This window comes from Vidua macroura, chromosome 18 (genome assembly GCF_024509145.1).
Source record: "Vidua macroura isolate BioBank_ID:100142 chromosome 18, ASM2450914v1, whole genome shotgun sequence".
In the NCBI taxonomy this organism is placed as follows: domain Eukaryota; kingdom Metazoa; phylum Chordata; class Aves; order Passeriformes; family Viduidae; genus Vidua; species Vidua macroura.
The window spans coordinates 5,306,414-5,327,885 of NC_071588.1; the positions used below are offsets into that span (position 1 = coordinate 5,306,414).

The 21,472-nt window shown below is 52.0% G+C and overlaps 1 protein-coding gene across 1 annotated transcript in view; it reads right to left on the minus strand.

The window, feature by feature from the left end:
* Positions 1-519: 519 nt before the first annotated feature.
* The window catches only part of MN1 (MN1 proto-oncogene, transcriptional regulator), an 82,554-nt gene continuing 61,601 nt past the window's right edge, over positions 520-21,472 (minus strand). Inside the window, exon 2 of the mRNA XM_053993874.1 lies at positions 520-1,859. Coding sequence (XP_053849849.1) covers positions 1,693-1,859 — 167 coding nt within the window. The 3' untranslated portion in view covers positions 520-1,692. The remainder of the gene's footprint in view (positions 1,860-21,472) is intronic.

Consider the following 21,472-nt stretch of genomic DNA (forward strand, 5'->3'; position numbering starts at 1 on the left):
GAAAATGCTTTTGCACCACACCGGAGCAGCAGCACGTGATGCTCCACCATTTCGGTGGCCGCCCTGCGCCCGTGAAATGGTGTCGGCACAGCTGCAGCACCAGTGGCTGCCATCGCAGCCCCACTGATTACGGCGCCCTTGTCACGCCGCTCCGCGAGCGGCAACGGAGCTAAATTAGAGCAACTAATTGCACGTCTCTTTGAAACAATCAGAATGACAAATCAGTGGTAATCTCTTCAGTTCTAGAGGGAAGCTATTGCGGCTCGTTCACAAGGATTAATCAGCTTTTCATCAGTGTTATTATACCAGCGCTGCCTCGGGAGAAGCCCCGAGGCCACGCTGGCTGGGCTCACACCACAGGGACACGGAGGCCGCTGGCGGAGGAGGCAGCATGGCCAAGCTGCTCCCTCCCAGCCCTTGTCCATTGGCAGAGCTGCCACATCCACTCCCAGGCTCCGTGGCCCTCGCTCAGGCTCTGCCCGGGGACAGCTCTGCCCGGGGGGCTGCACACTGTGGGCAGCAGGAAGCCTGGAGGGAGGCTCAAGTCGAATGTACCCCCCTCAGTGTGACTCTCCGATACACAAAACCATTCTAATGATCGGTGCCAAATCAGAGATCAGTCAAGGAGAAATAACTACAGGTCTCTTCCTTCTACATAATCAGCTGCAGGAGACGCCCTGGTGCCTCTCCCCGAGCACAGGGAAGGTTTCTCTCCATGCACCACCAGCAGTGCTTTGTGTCTGTCTGGGGCTGCTCCGCAGAAATCTCAAACACCCTCTTGAGCGGGAGCAGTCAGCAAGCAGAGCTGGTGCCTTTCAACTCGTTACCACCTGCACTCAGCAGAAAAGCACTCAGCAGCATCCCTTCTTGGCTGATACTCAACATCCAGAGGACACAGGCTGCTAGGGATGAATGACCTAGGCTGGCCTCTCCCAGCCCTACCACTGCTCCATGGCATGATCACGCCCAAACAAGCCACTTTCTGCTCAACAAAAGCTAAAATGGGAACATGTTCATCGACCTCTATGCTTCCACTGCATTTCATGGCAGTCCCAGAGCATTTGCATCTGCCCACACATGTTAAGAGCAATGATGGCAGAGAGCTTTACTGAAAATGCCCAGACCTTATGCTGCAACCAGTGGTAGTGCCCTTTGGCCAAGGCCTAGGAGGGAGGGATGCTTGAGGGAAGAAAAGCAATTTGTGACACTACTCCATGGACAGAACTGACTACTTGCTTTTCATGGGCTCATCTTCTACTATGAAAGACCTTCCCCTGGTCCACAAAGGTTCTTTTTCCCCACCAAGCAGAACTGAGCACACAAGTGTAAGCATGGGATATGTAAAGAAGAGAGAAGGCCATGGTTCTGCTACAGAAGGCCCCAGAGACAAATTCTTGATCTTTCATGCACTCAGACCAACAGCCCTCAGTGCCCGGGACAAGAGGGCTGAAGCACTACACATGGCTCTGCTGTGCCCTGGAAAAATTCTGTGGCGGGCACGTGGCATTTCAGTCCCCTGTTTCAGTTTACAGGAGCATGGGTCACTCATTCCCTCCCCAGCAGAGCCCTGCTGTCTCTGGCCAAGGGGCTGATGCTGGCCTGGGAGAAGCCTCTCCACCAGCATTGCCATGGTGAACCTGCCCATGGCTTCACCTTGTACCAAACGTCCTGGGCGCTGGGCATGACTCTTCCTTAGGTGCAGGTCAGCGCTGCTGCCACAGAGCCCACCCAGGGCAGCAGCTCTGAACGGGACAATGCCCAGCCTGGCAGTGGGAGATGGTTCTTGGCATCCAGGAGACAGTCAGCAGCAAGGCCAGTGTGGTGTTGCACGGGGGCACGGTCGGAGTGGGAATCACCATCTGCAAGGGATGGAGAGAAGATAGGATTAGCAGAAGTCAGCCACAGCCATGGAAGCCCAGCTCCCAGCAGCTCCTCCTGGCTTAGACCCTAAACCTGCTCAGCCAGGAGAGAGACTGGCATTACGTGGTCCTGGATCAGGGCCTGAGGCACCACCTTCCATGGGAAAAATATCAGCCTGCAGCCCATTGCTGGGGCTGGGGAAGGGTGTGCACAACAACACAGCAGCACTCAGAGCAGCTGAGCACAGCTCTCCTGCTGCCTTTAATAGCTCTGTGCCAGCTCTGCCACATTACAGCGCTTGGCTCACACCATCAAAACTCAACAATGCACTTGAGTTACATAAAGGTCCAGCTCGTGGAGAAGAGGCTCTTGACGTTTCCCCACAGCAAGCTTTTAGGGTACGTTAGGAATGCTAAAACCATAGATGGAAAGTGCATGGAAAGGTGAAGTCAGGCATCAGGGTCCTCCAAAACAATTAAACTAAAACTGCTGAAAAACAGACAAGGAAACATACAAGGTCACACGCTGCAACCAAAGGACCCTTGAAGTTGTTTACAGATGGTAAACGTGCACTACATGGCATGCATAACTTCAATTTCCCACTAGCACGTGTGTGGGCACACACCAAGTATAACATGTACATGAAATAATACAGAGAGATATATTTAAGTCCTCTTCATGCACACGTAAAGCCAGCATCCAGGCAACAAACTTCTGGTGAATTCAAAGCCCTGAACTGGGAGAAATCCTTAAAACCAGAAGAGCTCCCTTAACTAATTGTCTCTCATACCAGAAAACGTCTGTGCCAATCCTTTTTTTTTTTTTCCCTTCTGAATACCAAACTCACTCCTACCTGGATTTGCCATGCTGCTGCAGGACCTCTGATGCACACAGTTTACCCAGTGCATGTTAAAATGCCCATGAAGTACCAGGCTGTACCTGCCCTGCTCCAGATGATTCTCTGCAGATCCCCACTTGCAGCTTCACTCAGGCCGACTCACTTAGAAAAGTCTGAAAGTCAAAGCATTGCTCTCACTGAGGGAATGTCACGGTGTATTTCGTTACTGGGGCTCACAAATACAATCCTTCCCCCATGCCCTGCTGTTGTTGCCCACAACAAAGGCGTTTGGGATCAAAGGAAAGGGTTAACCCCCATGCAGTCATCGCTTGGAGTCCTGGAGGTCTGAGTGCTGCCAACTCCTGAAAAATGGCCACCAGGCAGGCAAGCTGCTGAGAATCATCAGAATAAGATTGGAAGGTGTCCACATCAATCAATCACTTGTTGACAGATGACTGGAAGCCCCCACTGTGCCCGTGGACAGCTGACCAACTCTCGGCTTAACCTGGAGTCTAACATTAGCCTGTTTGCTTCGTGTGGGTGGCTGCTGCGTTATGACCTTAATAGTCAATCAATCTTGCAACGAGCAGTCTGTCTGGCAGAAACATTCATTATCCATCCTATTCATGCATTGAAAAGCTTTATCTTCAAAAACTCTGCCTCACTTAGGGAGGAATAACAGAACCCTGAGCAAGAAAATAGGCCCAGCCCCAGTTTCTAGGGAGAATCCAGATGTTGGGGCCGAGCTCCCACAGCCACTGCAGCCCCAGATCCGGGGGCACTCAGGGCAGGGCTTGGCCTCCTTTTTATTTCTGGTACTTATTCAGGCTGCTTTGAGGTTGCTGCTCTTGCACCAGCAACTGCTGGAATCAGTGCCAAGAGGAAGACAAGGGGGAGAGATATAAAAGGACAACAAACACACATCAATTAAACCTTGCAAGCTGTTAGTCACACTAGTTAATAAGTTCTTTCTATCTGTAAAGTGCTCTTAGTGACAAATCCTTTAACTGGTACTCAGAGCGTTATTATGGCTTTCAAGATGCCTCTGTCTTTCATGTGCAGCTTCTTGTACACATGTGAGTGCTCCCCGTTGCGCAGTCTGTTTACACTAGTTGTGAGAAGACATCATCAAAGCAAACTGAAAGCAACACTAAATGCTTGAGAAAAACAGAATTTATTCACTGCTGCCTGCTCTGCAATCGCCTTTCACTTAACAAACCACTGCAACTGCAGCAGCAGGGGCCAGGAAGCTGGGCTGGCACAGCAGCCTTCGGCCTCTCCGGGCATCACCAGCAGCATCCATCTCCCAGCATCAGTCAGGGGGACCTGAACCTGCTCCAAGCAGCTGAGACCTGGTGATCACAGCTCCGGGGATGAGGAACTGCAGGAGCTGCCCATCCCCTGCTGTGGCCAGTCTGTGTACCAGAGCTGTGCCTGGGACAGGACAAGGGCAGCTCCTGTGCCCGGGGTTGGCAACCAGAGCAATGCCCCAGCGGTCCTCACCGTCACTCATCCCAGCCATCCCTGTGCCTTGGGGCACCCAGAGGGTGGTAGAGGCTTTGTTTCAAAGAGCTGAAGCCAGACGAAGCTTTGTGCAAGGTGAAGGAAGGAGAAGAGCTTGAGAGGAGCACTCCTGCCTCACTCACCACCTGCAGAAACTGGAACAGGGTGAACACCCACGGGTGCCCCATGGGGCAGTCTGCAGAAGCCCCTCCATTGCTGGCTGGTCCCTGTTCAGGAGAGGGACAATGAGAAGGTGGCTCCATCCTCACCTGCATCACACAACATCCCAGGAGAGCAATATGTGATACACAGCAACACAAACACACCAGCACCAGGCAGGATGGGGAGCTGATCCCAAGTGCCCTGTCCAGGGCCAGCAGCCACACAGCACCACAGGATGCCCTTACAGAAACCATCCTCTCCTTACTCAAAGTCAAAGCAATTAGGGCCCTGCAATGTTAGATTTAAAAAGAGACAGTTAATAGGAGATCTTCCATAATCCTTCACACTCAGGCTGCCAAAGCAGCCACAGTTCAGCAGGCCTTGTCCAGGCTGATTGTATGTCCTGAAAAATGAACAGTAACTTGCACAGAAGCAAGTTATGTTTCTGCAAACTCTCTTCCACACAAAGTAAATATTAATCACCTTAATAGCCATTAATGTGTAATGGTCATTCATTAAATTCAGGAAAATACAGGGCCTCAAAGCAATCATGTCATGGTTTCAGTACCCGGGGCACTCACCACACAGCATCTGTGCCCCCTGTGCATGGCACGTCTCGGTCCACTGAAGCCACCCTGTTCACGTGGCACCCACCTGCCAGTGGCAGCACAGCCACGCTCCCAGACCATGCAGCAGGAGCAGCACTGCCACATCATCACCTTCTGGGTGTGCACAGAGAACAGCTCACTCTGCCAGGACAGCCACCATGGCTCCCTGTGTGCTGAGCAGCTCAGTGCCTTGCTTGACCTGGCACCCATCCACACAGCTCCTGCAGCAGCATGGTCCAGCACAGAGGAGCTGTGCCACTGGGGAGTGGGGTGGCAGCAGTGGCGTTTGGGGGCCCTCCAGGCTATCAGTTGCAGGTGACAGCATTAGATCTGCTGCCCCAGAAAGTCCTCTGTGCAACCTGGCCTCCTCCGGCCAGCTCAGGGCTTCACGGACGGTGTCAGGTGGCAACTTTCTCAATTCTGACCTTGTTGGAATTTGCTGCTGGGGGGGACACACTAGTCCATAAAGTTCCCATTAGTGTAAAAGCAGATGTAAGCACTTTGCTGGCAGAGCTCAGCAGCAGGGAAGCCTGCAGTTGATCAGTTCTGCCTCGCTGGTCACTGCAGTCAACAGGAATTACCGCAGAGGGTTCCTGTGCCCCTCTCTCTAAGCCCACCCCTCCAAAAAGAATGGTTTAAAGAAGCCAGCCAAGTTCAGGCAGCACTCCAGGATAACACAGTAAATCCACGTGATACGTGCCGAGGGGGGGCAGCCCCGGGCGGGAATAGCCAGCAGGAGAGCAGTGTGCATTTGTTTATTGCACAGAACAAATCTAAGTATGGGGAGGCACTGCTGCTCCCGTGAGGAGCTGGTGACTGCAGGGCCCTTGTGCCACATGATCAGCACAGGACCGAGGGACAGGCAGGTGGCAGCTGGGACTGGCCTTTGCCATCAGCTCCCACAGGGACACCCAGCACCCCCGGACTGTCACAGCCAGGGAGCAGCACCTGCCCCTTCCCACGGCACCAAGGGCACGAGGGGACTGCCAGCCCCTGGAGCACCTCCTTGGGCTGGGGACCTGAGTGCAGCCCCACAGACCCTGGCCACCAAATGGGCCACAGTGCTTGGCTACAGGGAGGAAAAAGGCAGCAGTAAAGGCTGCTGTGGCCATGGTGCTTCCTGTCACTGGAGGAGTGGGACTGCCAGTCCTCCACCCCCCGTGCTCCCTCTCCATCATGCTGTGCTGAGAACCAGCACCAGCTGACCTGGTTTCAGCCAGTTTTCCTTCATGATTAACACTCTCTGGGCCCATGCTCACTCTGTTATTCTCACCAAATTAAAGAGCAGTCCTGGATCCTCGTTAGATTTGCTCACATTTGAGCAGTGTCATGTGGTCAGTAGCCCATGGCAATACACTAAATTAAAGGCCTAATGCAGAATCCACCTACAAGCCTGACAACTAATGAATTGAGGGCTTCAGGCCCCAGAGGAGCTGCGCTGGGATGAAGCCACTTCACACCGAGCCAGAGCAGAAGTGCAGTCCCTGGGCTGTCATTCAGAAATAAAGAGTTGTTGAATTTTATTCACCACAGGACACAGAAACAACAGCATGTCTGTAACTAACGCTGGTTTGCCAGAGAGCCAGGCAGCAAGGAGCCTTCTCAGCACTGATCCCCCAGGGCACAGCGGCTCCTGCCTGAACACCAGAGGTGCTGCAAATGACCTCCCACTTGGTTTCAATGGACTGGGTATGAGTTCCTATCAGGGACACCCTGACTCTTCCCTCTGGACAAAATTAACACCTCCACCCACTCCTCTAAACCATGGTGGCACAACACAGCCCCTTCCTGTGCCCCCAGCTCTTCCTTTGGGCCCCAAAGGGTTCAGGGGAGCTCAGCTGCCACAGCACCGAGTCCTCAGGCACCAGCCATCACTGATGGGGCTACACACGAGAACAACAGAGTGTGGCTCCCACACTGGGCTGCTAGCACCCTCTCCCCATCCCCAGCAGCAGCTGGGCAAGTGCTGGATGTAAGCTCTGGGGCCAGTGCTGCGGCCATCAATTTTGCTCTGAAGCATTTCAAGTTGGAGCTGAAGCCTGGAAAGGTTCAGCCTGTTGCATCAGACAGCTCCAGCCCTGCAAAGGTCAGGGCTGTTTTGGTAAGGAGCTGTTTGCTGAAGCCTCCCCCTCCCCCAGATCCCTGCTCTCAGCCACAGGCTCCTGCACCCATAGCCCTCCCCATGCACACACACTTACACTCTGCTCAGCCTTTGGAAATGGAGAAGCTCCACACCAGGACACTGCTCCTCACAGTCAGCACACATGTGCCATCAACTAGGGGCTGTGCAGTGCTCCTGGGGCACCCAGCGTGGCACTGGGGGATCTCACCTCCTCTGTGCCCACCCCTCATGTCCCTGCTACAGCTGGGAGCCCAGGCAAGTCCTGTGCCAGGTAGTGTTGATCCCTGGCCAGGTGTGCACTGCCAGTGCCAGCACCCACCGTGCGTTCCCGATGGTCACAGTCATGGACCCTGTTCACTTCCCTCCTCATCTCCAAAGCAGAGCAGAGCCATAGCACAAGGACAAAGCAAGGTGTTCTCTGTCAGGCTGGTCTGAAACACCCTGGGAGGAGCTGCCCCAGAAAGCAGCACACTGCAGAGAGGACACTCAAACCTTTGGTCTTTGGGGGACAGGAGAATGCTCCCAGTGACCCCCCAAAACACCGTGATGGGGGCTCTGCAGGCACGTCACTGGGTGGTGCAGAGCAGTGCAGGGAGAGTGGTGAGCTCTATCATAGCCACCCTTCAGCCAGGCACAGGGGACTGTCCCCCTCTCTCTCCTCTGTGCAGCTGCCATCCATCCATCCATCCATCCATCCATCCATCCATCCATCCATCCATCCATCCCAGAGAGGATGGCAGGGCAGGGAGGAGAACTTAAGGCTGAGATGTGTTAATTGATGCCGGTGCACAGCCCATCCTCCCCACATTCCTCCATCTGGACAAGGCACCACCACTTCTCTAAAGCCATCTTTTCATCCTAAAGCAAGAGCTGCATTTTAACATTAATTCTTTTTTATTCCTAGACAGACTTAAATCTCATCAATTTTAAGACACTTCAAGCTCTCTTTAGCAGTCCCTAACATAATTCTCCTAACTTAAGATACAAGATACTAGATAGAAGTAGCCAATCCCATTTATAATTGTATATATGACCAGCAATTCAAATTCACTTCCCTTGATTTAATGTCCTATTTGTATTCTATCAATAAATGGAGTTCTCAGGACCATACTTAAATGGAAGCAGCACTATGCTCTGATAGCCAAAGCCAGCAAAAAAAAATTGCATCACTAAACTAAAATGTCTTGTAGTATATGATTCCTTGACTTATTGTTCTCTCCTCTTCACTGCACTTGAATATTAACTGTTGTATTAATAGCTCACTCTTAATTATCCATGAGTAATGTACTACAACCAGAAAATTAATGGAGGGAAGCACCACAAAAATGGAAAAGAATTCTTCCTATCCCAGATATATTTTCAAGCATACAATGAGAGGAAGAAGATACACACACTGCCTTGGACACAGCCAAAGAGGCCAGTGCTGGGGAGGGTCCATTGCTGCACCCCAGGGATGGGTCCTTGCCCTGCTGGATTCTGCTTGCCATGGGAGGGAGGTTCTGAGCAGGGGTCCCATAATGATCCCAGAGAGCTGGGGTGGTCTGGAGAGGGGCAGCAGAGCCAGGCAGTGACTTGGTTCTCCAGCCCAAGACGAAGGAGATGAGTGGGACCAGAGTGAGAAATTTACAGGTGTTAAGGAAGACTTTGCCACAAAACACATAATTCACCTCCAGATTTCACTATAGAAGGAATCTGAACTTGAAAAGACTGACAAAGGACAGGCTGTTTTCATGGATAATGTGGATTCTCAGAGTTAAACGTTACAGCTGACAGGAGTGCAAAAATATGCTGCACCCCTCATTCATCACCACCCCTGTTCTCCAAAGGGCACCCGAGAGGGAGGATCTCTCATCTCTGCCAGGACATTTCTGCTCCCTAGGAGCCTGTTGGGAAGTGCTGCTCACCATGATGCCATGACACAATGTCTCTGCCCCGAGCTGGGACCAGGGACAGTGCCACCGTGGTTCCTCCAAGGCAGCCAGGAGCTGCATAGGCAGGGCCACCGCATCCATCTCCATGGTGCGATCCTGGGGCTGCTCCAGAAGACTGGAATGGTGAGGTGCCTAATTAAATATGTGCCTCCCAGTGCTGGAGCCCTGCAGCAGCCATGAATTATGCAGCGGCTCACTTACATGTCAGCAGGATCACAATATTGATGAGCTATCCTGCATGTAATCTGATAAAAACCAAGATAAACTCAGCAAAAATTGAGTGTAATATGATCCTTTCCTTTCAATAAACCACTTCCAGCCCAGCACTGGGAATGTCTCTGCAGGCTCCCTGCTCACCTCGGGCAGCAAAGTCCATCAGTTCCTCAGTATGGCCCAGCAGGGGCAGGAGCAGCAGCATGCTGACAGCATTCCCCTGCACCTGCAGGGCAGCACTGTGTGCCTGTGAAGCCTACCTGGGGATATTTCTATGTCCTGGTGCTCTCCACAGCGCCGGTGCATTCCAAAAGGTCTGCGTTTTGGCATTTAGATTAATGCTGGAGACAGGGAGGAAGAAGTTGCCATGTGTCACGCTGACTCCCTCCTCTCTCTCTGAGCAAATGAAGGATGACAGAGTGCAACTCCCACTCGGAAATGCTTTCCAGTGCTTACGCAGACCCAGGTCCGACTCCAGCTCCCATGACGAGCCAACTTCTTTGTAAACCTGGGCCGGATGCTTTCAGTGCCCTGGGAACAGCCAGCAGCACAGGCTCCTGCCCTCAGATAAAACACATTCTCCAAGGAACACCTCGAAGAGAGGGGAGAGGCTTCTGGCCACGTTTGGTCACCAGATCCATGCAGAAGGCTGAGGGCTGCAAGCCAAGGACAGAGGATGCTGCTCCCTGCCCCAGCACTTCCCCAGTGCAGCAGGGATTGGTGCTGTTCCCCCTGAACTCAGCAAGACCTTCAGAGAGCCCCTGAGGGTAAGCAGTAGCCACCTGCCCAAGGCAGGGGAGCCCAGCCCACCCCCCTTCCAGACAACACTAGAGGTGATGAGCAGAGAGCAAAGTGACTGTCCTCACCCTGGGGACACACGCTGGAGCCTCCTCAGAGCCTCATTCCCGATGTCCCTGTCCCATCAGCTTCAGGGACATAACGAGGTGATCACTTCACTAACAAGAAACAAGCAGTGGATGAAGTATAGGCAGGAAGGTTACACCAACTCTGGAGCCTGTTGGACACTGGCAGGGGCTGGGGGTCCTGTGACAGCCCATAAACCCCACCACCAACCCCAGTGCTGGCAGGTCATTGCAGAAGAGGTGACCATCAAAAGCCTGTTTGACCTCCCGAGGGACGTTTGTTTCAGAGCACAAGAACAAAGTTTCAAAAGCAGAGCACTGCTGGTTTTCTGTTGAAATGGTATTTCAAATCCATAGCAATGTAAAGAGAGAGGAACACAAAGGCCAAGAAAGATTCAGACTGGGGGATCTGCCCAAGAAAACCAAGAAATGGCAGTAAAATAAATGACTGATGAATGCAAATACCTCACTAGCTGAGCAAGTGGCCAGCTCCCAGCTTTGCTGCTCCTCTCTCCACACCTCTCTCTGGCCCATGGGAGGGCATTAGCTGGGTGAACCCCAGCTGGAATCTGCTCTGAGAGTCGGGGGTGACCACACCATGTGCCAAACCAACCAAGCATAGGCAGCACCAGGCTCTCCATAGCCACAAGTTCCTCCAGTTCCTGACATTACAGGAGGGGTCTGGATCCAGACAGGTCCTCCTTGCCCCAAAGGCTGCTCTCCCTCATGCCCAGGGGGTCTACACTGGCCCAGCAGGTGCAGCTGGGGGGGAATTGGGCTGGCCCAACACCCTGCAGGGGTCTCCAGCCCCACTGATAAGCCTACAGGGAGGGACAGGAATGTTGCTGCCTGGAGACGCCTCATTTCACAGATGTGTCTGTGTCTGCGCAAGAGAGAAACTTTCACAGTTTTACTGCTTTTCAAATATTTTAATGCAAGCCATTTGGTGTCATATTTTTAAAAAAATGGGTACCAGCACAAGCTACATGCACATTAGCAACTGTCTCTCTATTAGTGTAAATACAAGAAGCAGAAAAGCACAGTCTGACTCCTAATCCATATGGTTATTCCAAATAGATTGCATGGTCTTAAACTTTGGCTTATTAGACTGGATCTTACATATGGAAAGAATTAAAATGCTGGATTTACAGTGCAGGCTAATCAGAACATGTTTAAATAACGATGCCCCAGCAGCCCCAGAGGGTCGCAGCCTCCCAGACACCTGGTGGAGAGGCTGATCCTGCTCCCACAGAAAGCACCTCCCCAAAGCCCGGCGTTGCAAGAGCTGCACCGTGGCGCAGGGCAGGGCAGGATCCAGCCTCCAGCACTCCAAGAGAGCAGGCTGCAAGGAGGAAATACCTCATTTCCCACCGACTAGTCCATACAAGCAGAGACAATAGGGCCAAGTGTGCGCTGCCTGCAGTGCTCCCTCGTCGGAGCGCTGGCCAGCACGGGCTGCTCTGCCCTGACTCTTCCTATCTGAAAAAGCCATCAGCCCGCCTGCTCCTTCACTTAGAATGAAAGGTCACTTCAGGGCTTTTAGGGTGGTTTTTTTCAAACAAAAGAATTATCTCGATTTGAAAAAAAAATACTTTGCCTGGAGATCACAAAAGCTATTAAAAGCAAAGCATGATATCACTGTTAACAAAGCCATAACTCTTGGGAAGGTGGGTATACATAACTTACTTCTGCTAATTCATTTCTGGACAAGGCCAGGCTCATCTTGGGTGCTTCAATACTTGCATGTCCACCACCCCAGATCTAAACATATCCCCCCAACAGAGTCTCCTTGCAGCAATCCAAGCCTCTCTCCTTTTATTCCACTGATGTTGTTTCCATGTGAGTCAGTTGCTTTTTTATTGCTCCTCTAAATACAGCTTTCTCCAAAGTTGCTGAATTTCTAGACTTGGAAGCATGACAAAAGAATGCACTGATTCACCCCCCTCCACACAGCTGGCTGACACCTCCCCTGGAGCCGACTCACCACAGGGAGGGTGACCAGAGTGAGCCAGTGTGAATCCAGCAAAGGAGATGTGGTCTGGGGAACTGGAGCCCAGCCACATCTCCAGCCATCCTGGACTCTCCAATCTGCCTCTCTGCTGACCAGATGACAAGCCCCAAACCTGGTCCCACACCAGCCCCAGGACTGGTCCTGTATTGTGCCACACCACCCAAGCTTCAGTCCATGTGCTGGAGCCAACACCATCCACAGGAGTGCAGCCCCCTCAGCTCCACCCAGACTCAATAACACTGATCAGCAACACTCCTTGTCCTGGGGGGTCATCAGAGGCTGTGCAGAGCAGAGGGGGAGAGGGTTTCAAAAGCACAGCCAGCCCCTTAATGACTACATCAAGTGGCAAGTCAGTTGTTAGGCTCTTTAACTGCCAGAAAAAATCCGCACCAGGGACCCGAGTGAGTGTTTAGCGTCTCCTCCACTCCCTGGTGCTGGGAAGTGTGCCACAAGCTGAAGGGCAGCCCATGGCCAGGGAGACCAAGAAGCAGGATCACACCCCCAACCCACACATGCTCCCTCCTCCTCCTCAGCCCTGGCCACAGAAATCCACGTGCTGGGCTTCCAACTTGCCACCAGGAACAAAAGCCAGCCCCTCCGTGGAGCTGCAAGGGGGCTCAGCTGTGCCAAGCTGGCAGCACCCAGCACAGGGCAACTTCCTGGGCAGGTCCAGAGAGACAGCTGAAGGCCAGAATGGTTTCCCCATGCCAGCTATACAGGAGCACCTTATCTGTGCTGAAACCATCATCAAATTCTGCTCTCAAAAGATGCAGAAGAGCTTGGAAAGGCCACAGATGAATAACACTGTTCAAACCATCCCCTTGGTACTGAGAGCAGTTCTGCACAAACACACTGCACTGACTGTGGCTTAACAGGGTCTTCCTCTCTCCAGCCGCTCATTACTGAGGATCAGGAAAAGAGAAGGAGCATATGCTCCTTTTGGTTTTTAAGGAAATTATTAAATTGGGCTCAACTTTTCATCTTTCCCACAAAAAGGTGCTCTGTCATCTCGTGCCTGTTCACCTACACAAAGACGAGATGACATCTCTGGCTAAAGGCCGACAGTTCTGCACCTCCTTGTCACTTTTAACAAGAAAATAATCCTGCAGAAACACTTGAAAAACAAATCGGAGTTGACACTCCTCATCTGCTAGGTACACTTTACAAAAGGAAAGAAATACTGCATTAGCGTTTGACCTCCTCACCTTTCTGACATTGGAAGAAAATAAAGAGGGAAGGCTCAGAAAAGCTGATGCTGAAGTGAGAATGTCAGGAGAGCAGGCAGAGCTGGAGGCTGGAGCCCCCAGCACAGCGGGCAGGGCAGGGCAGAGCAGGGCCAGCCCAGGCAGACGGGAGCTGTGAGCTGAGAGCATTGAGGAAGCTGCAAGGGGCACACAGAAGTCCCAGGGATAGGTGAAAAGATGCTTCTGCAGATGAGGGCATGAGAACTTAAAGAGGGACCATCACCAAAATGCTTCTCAGCCCAGTGAAGCCCTGGGGCTCTGCCCTCGGGCTGGAGTCAGTCCCTCCACATGTGTGAGCCAACATCCTCCCACTTGCCTTATCCCTACCCCATAGCAGCCCTGTTCAGCTCCATCCTTGCACCATTACATAGCTGTGTAGTGCTGAGTGGCTCCTTGCACTCACAAGAGACTGCCTTGTCCTGCTCTAAATGCTCCTGAACCACGCAGCACACTTCCAGCTCCTGACCTCTGCAGCCCGCAGGCAGGAACGAGAGGATTTCCTCAGCTTCCAGCACTGTCAGCTGCTCCCTTCATTCTGGGCACGGTGGATTTCACCAAATAAGTCATGCTAACCCCACCTCCTCTTCCCTGAGCAGAGAAATAAAGAAATAAAACTGAGCTTTGTCTTCTGAACAGCCAGACACTCTCCATGAGAATTCTCCCAGCACAGGCAGCTCGCCCTTTGGACACGACACTCGGGTGACTTTCCACGTACTCAGGCACCAGATGGTCTCACTGCTCCCCCAGTGTGGCTGGGCACAGCTCTGCTGCCGCCTCGCCGGGCACAAGTCCTTGCCTGTAGGAGGTGGGGGCACTTCGAGGAACTCACAGAAATATTTTCCCACCGGTAGCTGTCGGCCTGAGCTAATGCGACATGACACGTATCTCACTAGGAACAATGTGCTGACACTCAGAGCCTGCTCACCATGTTCCCGACCGTGCCACTGTCACCGCAGCGAGACCACGGGCAGGGGGATACATTTCCCCCCTGAGCTTGTTTCGAGCACCCCTTTGAGGTGTCCAAGGAAGGCCTGGCAATCCCTCCACAAGACAGCTTTGTAACAGGTAGCACAGTACCATGGTAATGTCAGCTGGAACAGGACAGGGAGAGAGGCAGTGCTGCCTGATAAAGAGTCTCCTGCAAAGCCACTTTTATTAAGTGTCCAGGCACAGCAGCAGCTTCACATCCTGCAAAGATGGCCCTGGACTCTGCCCCTTCTCTGGAAAAGGTGCAGTTGCACACGGGAGCAGGAGTCAGACACGAGTGCCAACTGTTCGCAGCCTAAAGACAACCCTTCCACCAACAGCTCGGTCTGAGAAAGGGCTCTGGTATCTGTCCCTGCAACACCCCCAGGAAAGTGGATGGGAAGTTCCTGGGACAGATCCCCTCCAGGCTGCAGGTGGGGAAATGCAGGGAGCATGACAGAGCATGGTTTGTGTGCCGAAACCCCGACGCCCGCCCGTGCCCTGCTTACACAACAGTGTTACACAACACAGCACTTCCCTGGCTTGCATAAGGCCAGGACCGGCACACCCGGAACGCCAGAGACGGCGACGTGCTGGGACAGCAAACCCACCACTGGTCACCCAAAAGCACATTCCCACCATGCTGCCTCCCCACTGGCCCTTCCAGGCCACTCCTGAGAGGAGGCAGCCCAGCACAATGACAAGAAACATCACAGTGTGATACCAGGAGGCAAGAGAAGGAGCTATTTCACCACATCCTGGGAAAACACTGATTTGACCCCAAATCACAGGACCTGGAGAGCTCTTCATTGCTGCACAAAGAAATCATTGTAACTTTTGGAGAAATTAAAGTAAATTTTGTTTGAGATCATCCAGGGCCAGCCCAGCACAAGAGGCAAGCAGCAGTTCCGCATATCTGCAGGTTTCAGCTGGGTGACAAAGGCAGCACCATGGTCATCAGCAGTTTTGTAGCTTCTACCCCAAGCTGTTGCAAGAAAGAGCAGCACTGCCAGGTCATGCCATACAGCAGATGTGAACTCCTGGTCTCTGCTTCAAAAAATCCATCCAGTACATCCCAGTGTGTGAAAAACAAAGCATCTACCACATCACGCAGCACAGAGAAGGCTCCTGGGAAGGATGAGGCTTGGGTTTCTCCCCAGCCACTAAAGTTTCCATTTTCTGCACCCAAGCCAGATGCCTGCAGCCTGAGCAAGGATTTACGACAGCATAAGCTTCAGAGTCCCTCTGCTTCTCAAGGAAGTATCAGGAAATAAAAGGGCAATTGCATTAGTCAGTCATCAGGAGTTCAGGGTTTCTGCTTGGTTTCAATGACAGCAGGTAAAAAAATTGCTCAGCTGCCTGACTGCAGCCAGCAGCCCTGCAGGAGGCCAGACACGTCCCTTCCCCATGTGCTGTGCACACCACAACACCAACACCTCTGCTCTGGCAGCTGCCAGGACCAAGCTCAGGTCATCCAGGGTCTCCCCCAGCCAGCACAGCAGAGCAGGTCCTAGCAGGTCCTAGCAGGTCCTAGCAGGAGCCACTGTCTCAGCCTGAGCTCTGCTCTGCTCCAGCAGTTCTTGCCTGTGCAGGGGGTTGATGGAAATGCAATGTCTGGAAGGTCTGAGCATCCCCGTGAGGTCCTCCCAGCTCGTGAGCTGGTGTGGAGCATTTCATCTCTACTGAAAGTCCCACCAAGAGGAGATCTGCCTCTTCCACAGCTGCATCCCACCAGCACCCTCCTAGCACCTGGGGACACCAGCCCTGCTCTCCATGGGCCCTACACCCACGTTCTCAGTGGTGGCAGATGTCCCCGTCAGCAAGGTCACACACGTCCCCACCCATCTGTTACCTCACAGTCTGCTCAGTGGGAAGGCCACCCATATCTGTGGGAACGCTTTTCAAGGTTACATTATGAGCAAATTCCATTTTTTTTCACAACATAACTAAGCAAATACCACTATCCAGATCTGAAACTCATCCTTGGAAACGCCATTAACATCCTCCCTCTTCCTCTGTGTGTCCCCTTCACTCAGCTCTTGGCTGGGGACCAGACAGCCAGTTTCAACCACAGTGCTGCCCCAAATAATTGGTTTCTTCCCTCATGTAACAACTCCTAAAAGGCCACTGCAAATCTTTTCAACAAAAGCTGAGGTAGCCAAATACAGCTTCCACTAGCCTCTTTCCCTCTCCTCCCCCCAGATATAAATTTTATACTTGGACCTACTAAAGTTGGCTGAAAATAATGATAACTGACAGATGCTGGGTTAAATAGGCCACAGTCTTTCCCTCGGGCCTAATTTAGACCGGATATCAAAATGATACAAAATATCATTGCTTGCCTTCACTCCATCAGGACATCTGTAGACAGACCCATATTAACTCCTTCCTGGGAACGCTGTGTTTGCACTGTCACCTTGCAAGAAAAAGCATATTTTTACCTGATCTCCTCCTGCCCTGGATCCCATGCTCCACGGTGGCTCCTAAGCAAAGTCTCTTTAGTTTCCAGCCCAGCTTAGTGCCAGGTGCTGGGCAAGTCACACCAGCCTGAGGCCCTGCCCCTCGTGGCACAGCAGCCTCAAACCATAACCCACCCAGGGCACTGCAGTGTCTGGGGCAACAGGACCCCACAGGCTTGGACACATGGCTTGCACCACTCAGGACAGGTAATTAGAGGCTGTATTCTAATGAATATGCACAAGGGGGCAGAGTCAGAGTTGTGCACCTGAGGTAAAGTTATGCATATTTTAATTTTTCAACACTTGGCAGTGCAACCTCACTTCATTCACTCGGCCTCCTGCATCTCCTTTCCTAGGAGGCTTGTTGGGTTTGTTTCTCTTCAGAGGAAAAGGAAATGTTACAAAAGAGTCTCCTTTACCTCCATCAAGCACTCAGGGTAAAGCCCACAAGCAATCCCAAGCCCCAGCCCAGACAGGGTGAATGCCACATCCTCACTGGCACCTGCCTGCACCAGAGGCAATGGGTCCATCCACTGACAAGACTGAAATGTCTAACTACCAAGTCTCATTTTCAGTTGCTTATAAATTTACCAAGGATTAACTGATCAGCCCAAATTTTCCTTGGCAAATACATCAGCTGGACTGGATATATTGATTTGAAGATTTAATTCAGAATTTCTTGGTTATTTCTGAGAAATATTTCTCATGTAAACTCTCCATCTCTCCCACTCTCTTCACTTTAGAGGGCAAAGGCACATTCCGTGTTCTGAAAAAAACATGAGTTTGATTTACAGAGTTATTGCTGTCACACAGTTACTGTACCAAACAATGAGCAGTGAAAGCAGCTCGAATAGAAGCAGCAGCATTACAGCCACCTCCAATCCACACCTGCCCACAGCTGGCTGCAGCTACCGCCCTCAAAGCTCTCCATCTCTGAGGGCTCAGAGCTCCTGAGGCCTCAACAAAACCCATAGAGTGGGCCAAGGCTGAAGAAAACACAGTTGGTGCTTTTAAGTGTAGTTGAATTCAAAGAAAATCAGTGCATCAGTTTAGAGTTATAAATGTTAAACTCCGGAAGGGGATCATTTGTGCTCCCATAGACTCATAAAACTGTATTAAACATTAAGTACTATGTTAAAAGGACATTATTTCCAAGTCCCAAAAGGAGCATTGAGAAGTTAGGAATGCCTCTGCAACCTGCATTTGACCTTGTTTCTTTCAATTGCGACAGATTTGGGTTGCACTGGTTTTCCTCCGGGCTCAGGCAGGCGCTGGGTGCTGGAGCTGCTCTGTGAACAAACTGAAAATAAAAGTGGTGGACACTGCTGCCATCAAAATCCAGCTTTGCCTGCTGGAGCTGGGAAGTGTGGGTACAGGAGACAAAAATGGTTAAGGGAAGCACACGTGCCCTCACAGAGCACTGCTTGCTGTACTCATCACCAGCAGATCCTGTGCTGCCCAGGCACTGCTGCCAGGCTTCCCACCCCGTGGGGCTGGAGAGGGGATTGCAACAGGCTGGCAGCCCCCAGAGCCAGGGAAGCAGCCTGCTGCCACCATGGCTTCACTGGAAGGCTGTGTCGTGGTCCTGCAGATCCAGGATCCCTCCCCAGCCCTGCCTTGGGCTGGATGAGTCCTGCTGCACGCTGGCTCTCTGGTGCAGGGCTGTGGGGAAGGGCACAGGGCAGCAGGGCACAGGCCAGGCTGGGCAGCAGGGTGTGCCAGTGAATTGTGCACTTAACTGGACACTGAACACAGCTGACCTGTCAGCGTGTCAGCACGGGGACTCCTAATCCGAGCCTGTGTCAGGACAGCCAACGGCCTCAACATAATTGCAGAGAAGCACAAGCTCATGGCCTGGCAGCAGAGATGCTGCTACTGATCTGACATGTGGAGCAGGGCAAGGCAGCAGCAGCCACCCAGGATCAGATCCTCTGAGCTGCTGTGCAGAGGAGCAGCACAGCCCAGGGAGCTGCTCCTCTGCCTGCCAGCCCACACCAGCCTGCAGCAGCCCAGCAGAGCTCAGCCATTGCTATCATCAAGCTCTTCCTCCTTCAGAGGGCAGGGAAAACAGGGATGTCACAGAAAAGGGATTCGCTCAGCCTGTGGGCAGCCAAGCAGTGTTTATACCTGTGTGTGGTACCTGCCACTCTGCCACGCTGAGATGTCAGGTTAAGGAGCCAAAGCATGTCAGAGCCTCCAACAGCAGCTCTGGTGGTTTTACTCACATCATTAACAAATTAAATCTTTTTATTTGGAAAGGACAATGGCAACAGCTGTCTTGTGGCATTGCACCTTTCCTGGATCACACCTTTCCCCCACGACAGTGTAAAAGGTAGGAGACCAGCATCACCTCTGCTCCTGCAGAGACATGCAGCCCTCTCAGACATCACATGGGAAACACTCCTTGGGGACAGCTGCGATGGGAGGGAGAGGCAGAAGAGCAAAGAGCAGTGCCCCTGGATGCCCAGACTTGTGCAAATACTTGCTGGGATTCCCAGCATCCACAAGCAGGAACACAGTTTGCTATATTATTTTCCAAATAAGAAACCAAATTTTCTGGAAGCACTATGAGCTGCAGGCAGTTATTAACAGGGTGCTGGTCTCACTTCTCAGCCTTGCACTGCAGGTTTGACCAGGGCACGCTGAATGGCCAACACAGAGCTGTGAGACAGCCCAAAATCCCCAAGGGCATCACTGCCAAGCACCTTCCCAGCAGGAAGATCCAAGGCCTGGATCTGTGCCCTTACCTGGCGAGGCAGGGGCTCAGGCTGCTCTACGGGCACAAGGAATAAATCTCTCCTGCACAAGGAAGCTCTGCTCAGAGCGCAGCAGGATGTGCCACGGAGCTGACATCACCACCAGCTCTCCACAGCACATCCATATGGCTGGCCAGCAGTGGGCATGTTCTTTCACTTACATTTCCCTCAAGTTTTGATACTACACCAGGAGGTGCAGCAAAGCAGTTTAATGCCCAGGGTGATCACGCAGCCAGTTCATGGTTAGAGGACTTTCCCCAGCCCAAGCAGCAATGAGACAGCATCACGCATTAGCCAGGTCGTGCTGAGCTCAGTCCAGGCATAGATGTCTCAGTAAAACCTCTCACCTTGCTCCAGCCATGCCACAAGGGCACCCACAGATATCCCCACGTGCCTCACACCTGCACACTCCCCGCAGAAGTAAACCCAGGCCTGTCAGAAGAACCAAGCAAGGCAGTGGCTGTGAAGGGCTGCTCCCCCTCCCCACCATCAGTGCCTGGGGTGCAGGCAGCCAGCGTGGGCTGCACGGCTCAGGGGGCTCCCATGGATGCCAGGGAACAAATCCCCCAAGGTCCAGAGGGGCACACCCAGACCATCTCTTGCTATCTATTTCCACCCAGCCCCAGCCACACTCCACTGGGATTGAAGAGCCATCTCTTCTCCTGGCCAAGTAGTATCTCCTCTGTGAGCAGACAGAATGAGGCAACAAACTATTTCATTTTTACTATTTGTATTTGACCTTTTTATATTGTTTGCTTTTTCCAGCATAATCCCTTAAGAACACGACTGATGATTTATAACAAAAGAATATCTCTATAGTGGGTGCCTTGCAAGACCTCTCTCCTGCTGCTTTAGAGTGATTTACTTTTGGATTAGCCTCTGATAGAGAAGGGCTCGGCTGACGATTTGCCCTCGTATATCAAAAGGGAAATCCTTAAGACATCACTATAAAACAGCAGGAAAGAGCACCTGCCTGACTCATAAACTTATATGATGTGGTTTAGTCAGATAGGCCATCTGCTTCCCTTACATACCCATATGTCCTTCGCTGTTCCCCGCTACCTCACGGGGAACTTTGGTGATTTTCTCCTTCACTTCCGCAAAGCTAAAATAGAGAAATGAATCGAATGATAAACTTTCATGCAGATGGAAACAAGTGCAGTAGCCACTGTCTCTGCCTTCCAGTTACATAATAAATAATGACAGTGGAGGTGAGGAAACACACGCCTGCTCTTCATTAGAACCATCATATAAACTTAATGTGCCAAATCATGCCTGGCCTACACCCACATGGCTCAGCCAACTTGGGTGAAGAGAGGAAAGATCCACTCTTGTAGTGTGTCCTTGCCGACCTCCAGCTGTTCCCAGCAGGAGCAGGCCACGGTCGCCAGCACGGCTGCACTCTCATGCTGGAGCCTTTTCCTGTGGGTAAGGGGTGGTTGTTCAGCCAGGGCTGGCCTCAACCATCCCAGTGTTTAGGGAAAAAATACAAAAACCTGGAGATTACTCCCTTTCCTAGGACAGAAAGACATCCTCCATCCTCATGATTACCTATTTAGGGACTGACTGAGCCAAACTAGCCAAACCTTCATTCCCAATGACTAAACAGACTTTTGTCCCCTGAACTCACCCGTGTCCCTTTTGAATCCATTTTTGCCTTGGCTTCTACAACAACCCATAACCATTAACTTCAGGGACGTATCTGAACACCATGATATAAAAGGTACTCCAGCTTCAAAACTGCTGGCTAACTTCATTACATACCCCCAGCTCTTGCCCTAGAAGAAAGCAATTAATTGCTTTCTAACGAACCTTTGCCTTCCACACATGACTGCACATGGCTGGCCAGCACCCCCAGGGACCAACCCAGCACTCCTTTCCCACAGGGACAGCCTGCTCTTCTAGCCTGCCTCGCACAGAAATTCTTTCATGCCAC